At 36.5% G+C, this 13,005-nt stretch overlaps 1 protein-coding gene across 1 annotated transcript in view; it reads right to left on the reverse strand.

Annotated features, from left to right (window-relative positions):
- The window catches only part of acss3 (acyl-CoA synthetase short chain family member 3), a 68,724-nt gene that overhangs the window by 42,124 nt on the left and 13,595 nt on the right, over positions 1-13,005 (reverse strand). Inside the window, exon 9 of the mRNA XM_089126622.1 lies at positions 6,964-7,067. Coding sequence (XP_088982748.1) covers positions 6,964-7,067 — 104 coding nt within the window. The remainder of the gene's footprint in view (positions 1-6,963; positions 7,068-13,005) is intronic.

Genomic DNA, 13,005 nt, shown 5'->3' on the forward strand with positions numbered 1-13,005 from the left:
CATTTTTGTATTGCGATATATTGTTACACCCCAAGTACTGGGGTGTGTTTCTGCCACAGTAATGCAAGAACGCATGTACTGTAAAACAGGATAGCACCTTCACATCGCACTGACCCAGCGTACATATCTCCGTTTGTGTACCTGCATAAATTACGTGTCTGGCTTATAAATAAACATCACAAAAGTTAAAAATATTTCACAACCAGCAGACGACACAGAGCGGAGCGTTCACAAATAGAACACAGACTTGTTCGTCATCTGTCTCGGAGCCAGATGCTACAGAAGAGCTGTGAACAGCATGAGAGCGAGAGAGAGAGAGTGATGAAGAGCGAGAGAAACTGGTAAAAAGAGGGAGGCAGAAACTGTTGGAATCGCAGCGTGTGGCACCACGAGTCTGTCTGGCACCGCTGACATATGTGAGTAATGCTCAAACACTTTTCACAGGTGATCAACAAAGTGTGTAGAAACACACACAGAGAGCAGAAAAGTCTGCTTTTTCTGAAACTAGGATGTAGGTCATTTACTCGCACAACAATTTCGTTCCAAACTTATCCAATTTTCTTGAAGAATGTGCCCGTCCCCCTTTTTTGTTATTATTATCAATGCATGGGCACTGAAGCTCTTAAGTGTCATCTTAACAATTAGGCTGCGTTCAAATATGTCTACTTCACACTAGTAATGTCCAAATGTCGCTTGTGTCACTTTGTTGCTTGTTGTGTCATACCAGCTTAATTCACCGCTGGTTCCCTGAAGTAACTACATTAAAACAGTTTGGGGTGTGAGTGTGTGCACTTTACTTTAAACAACACAACATCAAAGTATCGTCAAGTTATGCTCACAACAGAGAAACGCCATGAAAATCCCCAGGGAACCAGTGGCAAATTAGTCTTCCAGGTTCTGACGTCATCCTTGCACCACTCTGTATCAGACAATATACTGACTGTCATCTTCAAAATATATGAATCTGAATAATTAGCAGTTATCTGTAAAAATCTCTGAAACTGCTGGCTTTCGAAACCATACACAAGCACGGACCACGCAAAATCGGCAGCCCTTAAGTGCCCCTTTAGTTATTTCGGTTATTCAACGTAAACTTTATCTTGTTAAGTTTTTTTAAGTTACATTTTCATCTAATAATTATCATTTATTTTATTTTACCTTTATTTCAATCAATAACAACTTACGTTTTAGTTCACAAAAAACAACGATTCTTAAGCAATTACCACATAATAAACACAATTATTTCAATTTTCATTTCAACATTATTTTATCAATTAAAGGGGACATATCATGCAAAATCCACTTTTTTAGCCCTTAAATGCATTTTGTTGTACAGTATATTTGGAGTGTTTATAAGTACAGAAACGATGAAATTATTCTCTTCAGGTGATTCGTTTATATCTTTATATTCTATTTTGGTCATATTTTTCAACCTGTTCAGATTTTTCTGTTCTCTATGACGTTTTTTGAGCAAGTGCGTCACCGTATTTGCAGCGGAACTGACAAATAAGGACATTGACTACCGGTCCAACACTTCGAGCAATCAGCCATTATTATTTCTCGCTCCGATTTTGTAGTCCGAGCTCAATGATGCAGAAGTTGCGAGAGGGCAAGTCAAAATGTTCGGATGTTGGATGTACGTTAGTGACCCGAAGCACTTCAATGATTCCCACTTCAACAACCTCCGCCAGTATAAAGAAGGGTTTGCCGATTGACTTCGTCTGAATGAGGGGTCAATTCCTTCTATCTTTGGAGACGACGAACAGAGCATTTCGATAAGCTGTAAATATCGTTAATACAAATAAAGTACTTTACTTTCTTAAAACACATGGTGGTCATGGTTTAGCAGTACCTTTGTCTTTCTTTGTTTTTGTTTTGAAGTAACGTTACACGTCTGCAGTATTATTGTTCTTGAGTTTCATCAATGGTCATTTAGCTGCGTTGTTTTCTGATGCTTTTCTAAACGTATCATATTGTCAATACATCATAAAGACAATACATATTGTCTTTATCGACTCGCTCGCTCTGGCTCGAATATGTAAGGCTTGATGGACAAGTCTTCTGTTGTTGACATTTTATTAAAGTGTGAATAAAAATGTTCTTTGAAGGTATCGTATATAATCGTATATATCTCTAATCAAACTACAATAATGGCCGAACGTGGGGAGTTGAACTGACCGTGAACTCATGACCTGGAGAGCGGGCGGGGTGTGACGCATCTCCTTTTTATTTAAAGGGGACGCATTGAAACCGGTCGCTCACAGACGCACATCAGAAAAGGGGTAGAAAATGGGCCTGTGGAGCTATAATAATGAGGAATTCAGACCCACGCATTACAGTTATGTTTTATATAGACCACAACGGTATGATTTATATGTAAAAATGAATGATTTAAAAGCATGATATGTACCCTTTAAAATAAAACAATTTCATTATAATTGCACAATATATTGGTACCATTTTGGTTATTTTGGATATTTACTTTCAACATTATTATGAAACAGAAAAGGCAAACTATGGAAAAGCGGCTGTCCCTCTGGTGTACTAGGCATCTGAATTTCATATTGGTTCATCCCTATAAAAGTCTCACTCTAAATCTAAATGTGTTACCAACATACATTTCTTAGTCTAGTCAGTGATGTGGATTCCTTTTAAAGGTATCGTATTAAATACAACGTTTAATTGTAAGGGTCACAAATAGGATGTAAAACTACAACTTGTATGTTTTGGGTGCAAAAAACATTTTCAAATCAAAGAAAAGGAGTGAGCGGGTGTGCTTAACCGAGTTTTGGTCAAAACGCTAATTAAATGACACAAAAATAGTTCATTTGTTCAGTCTGAGGTTCATTGTCTGCACATCACCGGTTATTGCCAGCCACCTGCCATCAAGTAAAGTCCATTCAGTGGACTGATAAACTTTACGGGAGTCAAAAACCGACAGACTGTGCCAGGGTCCGCGCGACGTACGGCTCAAAAGACAGGCGCCAACGCTCACGGCCACGTTAAGGTCGTTTATAAAGCCAGCAGTCGTTGCCACACACTCCCAACTGGAAACATACCAGTTGCCCGGCAACAGCGGTGACATCAGCAGCCCTCATCACCAAAGCCCCCCACCTCTTCACAGCAGGAGTTGCGTCTTAAAATAGCACACAGATTATTATCAGGTCTCAAAAGCGGCAGCCTTTCTTTCATTTTCAGTGTGCTGGATGAACGTTGCCGCTGAGAATAAAAATTAACACATTTACATGCGTGTGTGCGAGTGTGTGAGATTGCAAACACACACTGTTTGACTTAAGCAACACGCACCAAGAGGCTGTGCTATCTTTTCAAAATAGCCACGAAAATATACTATTATATATCCACGTTTTAAATCAATCAGCTGTTACTTTTTTATTTTCATTTTAATTGACGTTTTAGTCATTTTGTTATGTGCTTTTGTCATAATACTTACATTTCATTTTATTTCAGCTTTATTTCAATTCAGGATTTTGAATACCTTAAGCTTTATTTAATAACAACACTGACTGTAAATTGTAATTACCACATAATAAAATTAAAAGGATAACAAATTTAATTTCAACATTCTTTACAAAGCACATTAAATTAATGTCATTACGATCGCACATCGGTACCATATTGATTTTCGTCAATGTTTGAATATTATCACATTTTTTCAGTATGCATTTACTTTAATAATGTTGGCTAAATTCAGTTGTAGCATTCAAAATGACGGCTTTTTAGTAGAGATGCACTGATACCAATACCAGTATAGGTATCGGACCGGTGCTGCGCTCGTGTATTCATACTCGTACTCATGAAAATGCTCAGATGCATAAGTAGTGCTTGTGAAAAAGAAACACAGACAACAGAGCAAACAGAGAGCAGAATGGATATATCAGATAAGGATGTCTATGAAGTAAAGGTATCGAATTGATAGAATGTTGAACAAATGAAATATTTACGCCTCTATATCTGGTGTGCGAAACACGCAAACTGGATTGAGCGTGCAGCGGCATTGCTTTTTCACAGACTTTCCTGGAAAGTTTGTATGCTATCGATTGAATGCTTTTTGCAACTTTAATAACAAATCATCTATATTTAATTAATACGGTGAAGTCTCTGCAGTGTTATTTTACTTTTGATTACTTTATTCAAATTATGTACCTGAAACAACTGTTAGATCTACCTGAAAAACACAGTTTATTTTATTTGTATCTTTGTTCTATTCAATTTATTTGTGCTGTTTGAAATTGGATTGTTTGTTCTTATTTTATTACTGACTGTTTACTTATCTTTAATAATGTTTTTAATTTACATTAATTAGGCTAGTTTTTGCTGTAGCATTAAAATAGTATGCTATTTAATAGTATAATATTTATCTAAACATTACAACCGCTGACCCAATCCTTAGCACAGAGCCCAGCTGGAGCAGCTTTAAATATGCACTGTGCTGCTATTAAATGAAAGATAAAATATGAAAATGCAATAGAATGAACAGTGAAAGTAACAGAAACTCATACAATACATTTAATGCATAATCGAGCATGAAAATAACTAAAGGAAATATATATTTGCTAAACAAATTAAACCAATGAATATGATTGATATTTCTTTAGTTTCTCTACCTAATGTTTTTAAAAATTACAAATGCAATGAAAATACAGGTCTCGGTATCGGCAAGTATTAAAAATTATAGTATCGTATCAGCCTCTTTCTGTAAAAAGTGGTATCAGAGCATCCCTAATTTTTCTGTTTAACTTCTATTTAAACTTCTTCTGTTTAATCTATTTAGAAGAGAGAGAGAGAGAGAGAGAGAGAGAGAGAGAGAGAGAGAGAGAGAGAGAGAGAGAGAGAGAGATAGAGAGACTGTCACAGCAGCTTGACTTCTGATATTGCAATCCATGAGCCTGGGGAACTTTGAGCTAGTAAGGACATAATGAAGGTTCAAATCACTTCCACTTTATTTCAGAAAAGCTATCACACCAGCGCAACCAAACTGCTGTTACACTACACCTCATCACCTCTTCTAATCAAATCTCGCTCTGTGCCGCTGAATAATTCAAACACGCCACGGCGTTTGTGTTTGCACCCCGAAGTGGAGAAGATGTGCCTGTTATTTCAAGATGTGTAATAATACGACTCGTCTCGTGGCGATGCATAAACGTGCTTTTAATCATGAATTGGATGGAGAGAGGGTGAAATTGTAAATGGAGGACAGGACACACACAAACAGTCAAGACAGAATCATGCATCACTTTAAGTACTTTAGCCTCTCTGAACCAGCGCTAGCACAAACAGACGTACAAATTTATCGTTGTTCCCGTTCATGCATTAAGATGTGACACTGGTTTTAAATGTGTGCTGTCGAATGACAAACAGATAGTTTCCAAGTACCGACTAGAAATATGGTCGTGAGAACAAGGGGAGAGGTGATTCAGTTCATTTTGTACAAATACTCTCTGGTCAAGCTTGGCACCTGTTTATTTCTCGTTGAGCTGAATATGTTTTACGGCCAGTGTGGAACGAGGAGGTAACCCAATTCATTATGTATGTGATGGCTTATGCATAATGCTGCCAATAGGGCTTATAAATGGCTTATGTTTTTCAGACAATCCATTTCAGGCTTGCCAGAGAAATAAGGGTGACTTTAAGGTCAGGAGCTTGCAACATGGATAAACAAACAACAAAAAGTTGCACCTTTTGCCATCTGCCACTTATTTTAGTGAAGTATACAGAAACTTAGAGTTGTATCAATCTGTTGGTGTACTGTTTTCACTTATTTCCTTTCAACTAAGGCAGGGGTGTCCTGAAGGGCCACTGTCCTGTAGAGTTCAGCTCCATCCCCAATTAAACACACCTGAAGCAGCTAATCAAAGTCTTACTAGGCATACTAGAAACTTCCAGGCAGGTGTTGAGGCAAGTTGGAGCTAAAATCTGCAGGACAATGACCCTTTTGTGACCCTGAGTTTGACACCCCTGAACTGAGGTGTTACACGGTGCCATTATGAAGGTTTTGTTATGCCAGACTAACATTAAAGAAAATAGATTAAAAACAGTACTACTGTTGATATTGCCATTATTATTGTTGATATTGCAAGTATTATTGTTAATAATGAAGTATTGCAATTCAAAATATTTTTTTCTATGTTAACATTTTTTTTTTCAAATGTTAATTTATTCATCTGATGCAAAGCTTTCATTATCATTACTCCAGTCTTCAGTGCCACATGATCCTTCACAAATCATTCTAATATGCTCTAATCAATCTAATTTGCTGCACCAGAGACATTTCTTATTATTATCAATTGAGCTGATTCATATTTTTGAGGAACTTAGATGCATTTGAATGGCAGTGTATCTGTCATACCAGACACCCCTAATCCCAGCTACCATCAATTGAATACGGTGCCACTCAAACTTCCATCAAACAAGTATTAGATCTGCTTAAATTAGACATTTTTTGACTCATAGTCTGCTGTGATGAATCACATTGTGCCAACCACTGATATTATTACCAGCTAAATGATATTATTTAACAGCTGAGGATCACCCTTCATTTTAGGCTTTGTTCAGACTTTTTTTTTTTCTCCATACTTCAAAAAAATCCATTTGATTGTAATATGAACTATGAAATCCATTTTACAACCACATCCGTTCATGGTTTGAATTCAAATAAAGTCAATTTGGATTCAATTACAACAAAAGTCATGATTGACATAATGTACAGTCCTCTCTTTGCGAAATGAAAGCTCGCAGTGGTTACATAATAACGTTTCATGGTGTTGTGCTGATGCTTAAGTTATTACTATGGCAACTGATGTTGTGAACAATACGTCCTGAAGACTAAATCTGAGAAAACGGATCTGAATGGCTGTGAACAATGGCTTCAAAGACAAGATGGCATTATGAAACATGCAAAAGAATATCAAAGCACAAATGAACTAGAGTGTAGCAGTGACTCACCAGTTTGCCACCAGTGATCCAGCACTGGGACTCCAAAACTTCTCTTGGCCCATTCAAGGGTCTCTATGTCACAGCGCTCTCCGGCTACAAACAAGTTCCTCAGCCTACAGAAAGAAAGAAAAAACAGCTCTTAGAAAGTCTGTACACTTCAGAGCAGCCTCGTGTGTCCCTGAGGATTTTGCAGAAAACAAAAGTGTGAAGAGCAAGAATGCAGGTTTGCATTAAATATTTACTGAACTCATTCTGGGAGTAAAGAAACAAGAAGATCTGACATGCGGTGATCGGATGAAACACAGCGGTTCCTGTCATCAATCCTCAAACAAGGATTGGATTAAACCCTGCTGTGGGTGGTCACATCACACAATCCCTTCATCTGCTCAAGTCTACAGTAAACTACACCTGATACCGAAGGGACGCTCACTAAGGAGGCGAGGACAGTCAATTTTTCCTACAAACCCCCATGGTTATTGGAAAAATTATGAGTTTACTAAAAATATACTGCAAAATCACATTCTAAAGACTTAATTTTATTTTACATCATTAACATTTTCATAAATCACTTCGGAAAAGACTTGATGTTTGTAATAGTATTTGCTGCATTTGGAGGCAAAACTCTTGACACATCTTACCCCAAAGCTTCTGATACAGTTACCGTTTTGAGTGAAAGGCTTAACGGCTACTCTTTAGCCAAATAATTTACCTGGTTTTATAAACTAGCAATTTCACCAACAAGTACTGATATATACACTATATATATATATATATATATATATATATATATATATATATATACTTAATTTCATCTGCCAGAGAAAATGTACTTTGACAGAATAAAAACAGTGCACAGTTCACTAGATGAAAGGACAACACACTTTCCCTTATATGATCCTCCTTCAGAACTGCTTCTCTTTGAGTCAGTGTTTATGATCAAGTAACAATAATAAAGATAAGTTCTTTTCACTGTTTCACTCCAGGGTCAAACAATGCAAAAACTAAGCAGGAGTCTGTTGGTGGGGCCAAAGCATGATAGGCCTTCTCAAACAGTGCCATTTTATTTCAAGCTTTTTCAAGCTGGATTTTCTCCCTTTTCGCCAATTTTTTGTGAGTTTACGTCATTGCAGTTATGCGTATGGTGTGAAACGAGCCTTGTGTGATCGTTAAAATGTCCCATTATGCATTTTGTTTAGGTATTATCTTTCATTCATTATGCTATAATTTGAATATAAAAGTAAATATGTTTGTGAATAAGAGAGTTTCCAAACAAAGTGCACGATAAATGAAGTCATTGTCTCCCAAAACAAAGAATCGATTCTAAACTGCCTGAAAGGAGTCGTCAGCAATTCCAGTCTTACTGAATCTTTTAACTGTTGCAGACACTGTGAGAAACGAGGGGATGCTGAATATTATTAGAATATTTGAACATGGGTTCATCTAAACATTGTAGTAGATCTCCAAACCAAAATGAGGAACCTTTAAAATACCATAATATGGGCACTTTAATGAATTAATGATGGTGCGTTCACGTGCTACGGTAACTGTGGTAAATACCAAAAGCCGACGTGGAAAATGCACATGAACACCCCCTCATCTGGTATTTTCCATTGGGGAGCTCGTAGAATATTTTGATGCACGAGTTGCCGAGATTAGATAACCTTTGACCTTTTCAAAATGGCTAATAGCAACACGAGAGTGGTAAATGGTAAAAATATGTACTATTCATGATCTAGAAACTATACAGCATATTATTTACCGTTTGAGTTTTGATAAATCATCTTCTTGCTGTAGCAGTTAAGCAATCGAAAATAGCTTTAGCTAAATAACAGGTCTGGCTAGACATCTTTTTACCACATTACGACAACAAAAGCACTTGAACGCAAAACACTGGTAAATACCAGTTCACACGTGGAAAATATCAACTTTTCCATAGCACATGAACCACACACCATGAGTGCCACTGCAGCTTACTGGGAAGAAAAAAGCTCACGAGACACGACAAATGAGCATTGATGTGCATCAAGATGGGATCATTCACTAAATTGTGTAAAGGTGTGCAAGTAGGTGAAAAGATTATGCTACAATTGTGCAATAAAGGTACCGTTTGCAACAGTATTCGTGTTTACAAATCTATGGATGTAATGGATTCAGGAATCAATCTGCGCAAATCTATCCCAGCGACCTCCCGCAGGTGTGGGTTAACATCGGCCTTGTGATCTTGACGAGAAGGCAGATCTTGATCTTAAAGCGGCACAGTAGATTCTCTGAGCTGGAAAATTCTATTGAGTCGAGTCGTGCCCTCTGGCATGCATTTAAACCCACGCTGAGAGCCGCAGGTTACAGCGCCGATACGAGAGACACAGTCCTGGACTGAGAGCCTGTGCTTTTGTGTAAAGACACGCATTGCGTGGCTCTTTTTAGTCGAGCTGAATTGCCCTCCTTTACATTTCATCTTTGCGTTTGTTTTTCTTACTTGTCTCATTTATGTTAAAAAATTAAAGTGGCTTATATTTTCATTAAGGGTCATTTTAGAGAAACATGGCACCATGGCAACTGCCAGAGCCACATAAAGCCAGTTTAAATGGAAATAATGGCCATGTTTTTTTTTTTTTAGTGAAAAATACAACTTCATTATTGGTACAATGATGATTTGCATAAGCCAAGTGTGGAAAAAACACCAACTGATTTTTTATGCAGCATAAATATTCATGAGTGTGTCAAAAATGTAAACGAGCACCATCTACTAAATGACAAGCCCTATTATGCTATTATGCTAGTATTTTTAGATCTAGCTGGGTTAACTATGCTGGTAAAACTGTCATGCATTGTATTTTCAAAGCCAGATAATGTGTGTGTGTGTGTGTGTGTGTGTGTGTGTGTGTGTGTGTGTGTGTGTGTGTGTGTGTGTGTGTGTGTGTGTGTGTGTGTGTGTGTGTGTATAAACACATACGGTATATATTTACAAACTTTTTTTAGATTGCGATATTATGGTATGTTATAATAAGAAATAAGAATATAATGAGAAGTCAGAAATGTAATAACAAGATATCTAATAATAGGAATCTAAGGATACAAAACATTGATAATAAATTTAATATGAAAATAAGTTTAAAATATGTCACAATATGTTAAATGAGGTCAGGCACATGACCACCCATACTTACATGATAAAGACGACAGTCATTCAATTCAGAAATTTACGCTGTTGTATTTTGTTCACTTTTATTTATTGCCTATTTTTAATTTGGACCTTGAGTCTGTAATTAAGTTTGATGATAAGTCAGAGAGAGGATGAAAATGGTCATGTAGGTAAAGCTTCAGCTTTTTTGCACAATAAAACTTGATGAACATTGTAGATCTCAGGGATAAAAGGGCAAAGCTAGAGACAGTATAACTTCACACATCAATGCAATTATTTTTCTGGTTCATTTTCTCCAGGGTGCGAGCTTTCATAACCATCTATTAACTGGACGTTTATGTAAATGATTAATGGCCATGTGACTGAGCCTTTAAATGGGCACTGAATAGTTATTACAGGCAGAATATCATTGAGAAGTGGAATTGCTGCTCCATGATGTGCTTTATTTTAAATCAAAGCCATAACCATTGTATATCAGCTCTATACTGCTTTATTGAAACACATCCATTACTATCACCATGGTAACTGCACTTTTTCTGCCCCCAAATGCACTTTCACAGCAAACAGTAACTGTTTGGAGATGGAACATCCACACTAGAATCAACACCGTAATGGCATTTCTATTAAACCAGCGCTGTTTAGTGAAATTTAAAGATTTTGAAAGCATTAAAATCTGATAACAATAATTAAATTCACATTACGAGTGCCTATATGCCATGTTTTTTAAGACAAAGTAATGATTTGGGGGACAAAACAAAACAGTGGCAACAGACATTGGAATGGAAAGCGGTGTATTTACACCTTTTATTTTAATTTAGGTGTCTAAAATAAAGCTCCCCAAACTGCGAGTAAGCAGGGACATGACTTGTAAACAATGTACTATATGCACTATATTATTATATTTTTACTTTTATATCATATATATATATCAAATATTCTAATGTCATTATTATCCAGGGTTCCCACACCTTGGTTAACATCAAATTCAAGGTCCTTTCAAGGACTTTCCAGGTCCAATACCCTCATATTCAAGGACTTAATGTGGGGACACATTTCAAGTGAGAGAGCAAGGTTACATCGTGTACATGTAAGATACATTGTTACAGTTTTCATCTGTCAAACAACTAGGCAAAAAAGCTTCTTTTTTTTTTTGCAAAATATGACAGATCTGATATTCCATTTGTCGTATTTATGTTTTGCATAAAACCGAAGAATATTGTGTACATCCTATAATTATATTTATTTCTACATAACTCTTCAGTATATGTTGGCGTGCCTTAAGTATTTATTTACTACTTAAATTATGATAACATTAGTATGTAATTATTGTCCCATTTTTATTTAAATAATTTAGCACTTTTTAAAACTGTTGTTGATGGACTTGTTGTTGTTTTGTTTTTTAGCTGATATCTGAAATCAGACATCAATCTGATCAAACACATTTAAAGTCACTGGGCCTTGTTTACTAAATGAAAACTGGCCATACGGTCGTTTCCGCACAAAACTGGACATTTATCAAAAGGGGCGTGAGATGTGGCTACGATCAAATCTTGCATCATGTTTCAACTCCCATACGCAAGTTTTGCGTCCAGCATAGTAAATCTGGTCCAGAATTGTTTTGGTTTTTTTAAAAAAGCATTTTGACTGGAATGAAAGCATATGAAGCCAAGCCACATATTCATCATTTTAAAAATGTGTTGCCAATGGTAAAATATTTGATAGGTAGTGTGTCATTTAGTCTATCCATAACATTAATTAAGTATTTTCTTGTGGTAAATAATTCAATTGTTTGCAATAACAAGGTTTTTGGTATATGTATTTTTGGTATAAGATCAATTTCTCTTTCATCAGATTACTTCCTCTTTTTGACCGGGTTAAGTTTCTCCATGTCATAAACTCTTCATATGGACGTGATATTTATACTGTTTTCAGATGCCACATTTATTAACGTACGATCATTCGTACTAAGGGATTTGCGGCATACGAATGTTTCATGAATCACGCATGAACCTTGGGATGTCCCGATCCGATACTCAGGATCGGTATCGACTTCGATACTGCCATTTTTGCGGGGATCGGGTATCGATCAGACGAGGCCGATCCAAATCCGATATTGTGCGTATACTATTATGTGTTATTGTTAAGCCCCACAAAAGGCACAAAAATATTCTAAAGTATCATAACGTTTTCGTGCACTCTATTATAAGTGTCCTGAAGACATTACGTGAGAAAAATTAATATTTAAGTCATTAAATTCAAGATCACGTAAACTTTTCCCTCTCGCGGCTGTCAGTCATTGTCTCTCAGTGTTCAGACAGCGCGTCGCGTTCGGTTACAGTCAATGATGAAACCATCTTCAAGATGATTCAATGTTAATATTATTTTACTTGATCTGTAGATAAAGCTCTATGTTTTCACATAAAACAACTGTACATTGCAGGACTTTATTGCTGTAACTCAATCATGTTACTCTCTACCGGGTGTCGGACGCTGTCGGTTAGATCACAACACTAGAGTCTGAGCACTATAAGTGTTCTTCACGGGCACAGTAACTGAAATTTAAAACTGTTTAAAGAAAAGACTCAATAAACTATTGCATAGATAGATACTTAATATCATTTAATTATATTTAATAATGCAGTGACGCAATTAAAGCTTATTAACATTAATAATTATTAATGTTGCTGCCTCATTAAATAGCTGTGCAATACACTTAAAACATGTGTCAATTTTATAGTAGCCTTGGCTATATCTAAAATAATTATCTTTTTCATTTTTGTTATCTTGTTTTTCATGAATGTATTTTACAACAATACAAAGAGCAATATGTATCAGTGTTTCCTCTACATTCATTCTCCCGTGGCGGGCCGCCACACATAAAATCCTCCCGCCACGGCTACAGCTTCTCA

This window comes from Pimephales promelas, chromosome 24 (genome assembly GCF_988280905.1).
Source record: "Pimephales promelas chromosome 24, fPimPro1.hap1.1, whole genome shotgun sequence".
Lineage (NCBI taxonomy): Eukaryota > Metazoa > Chordata > Actinopteri > Cypriniformes > Leuciscidae > Pimephales > Pimephales promelas.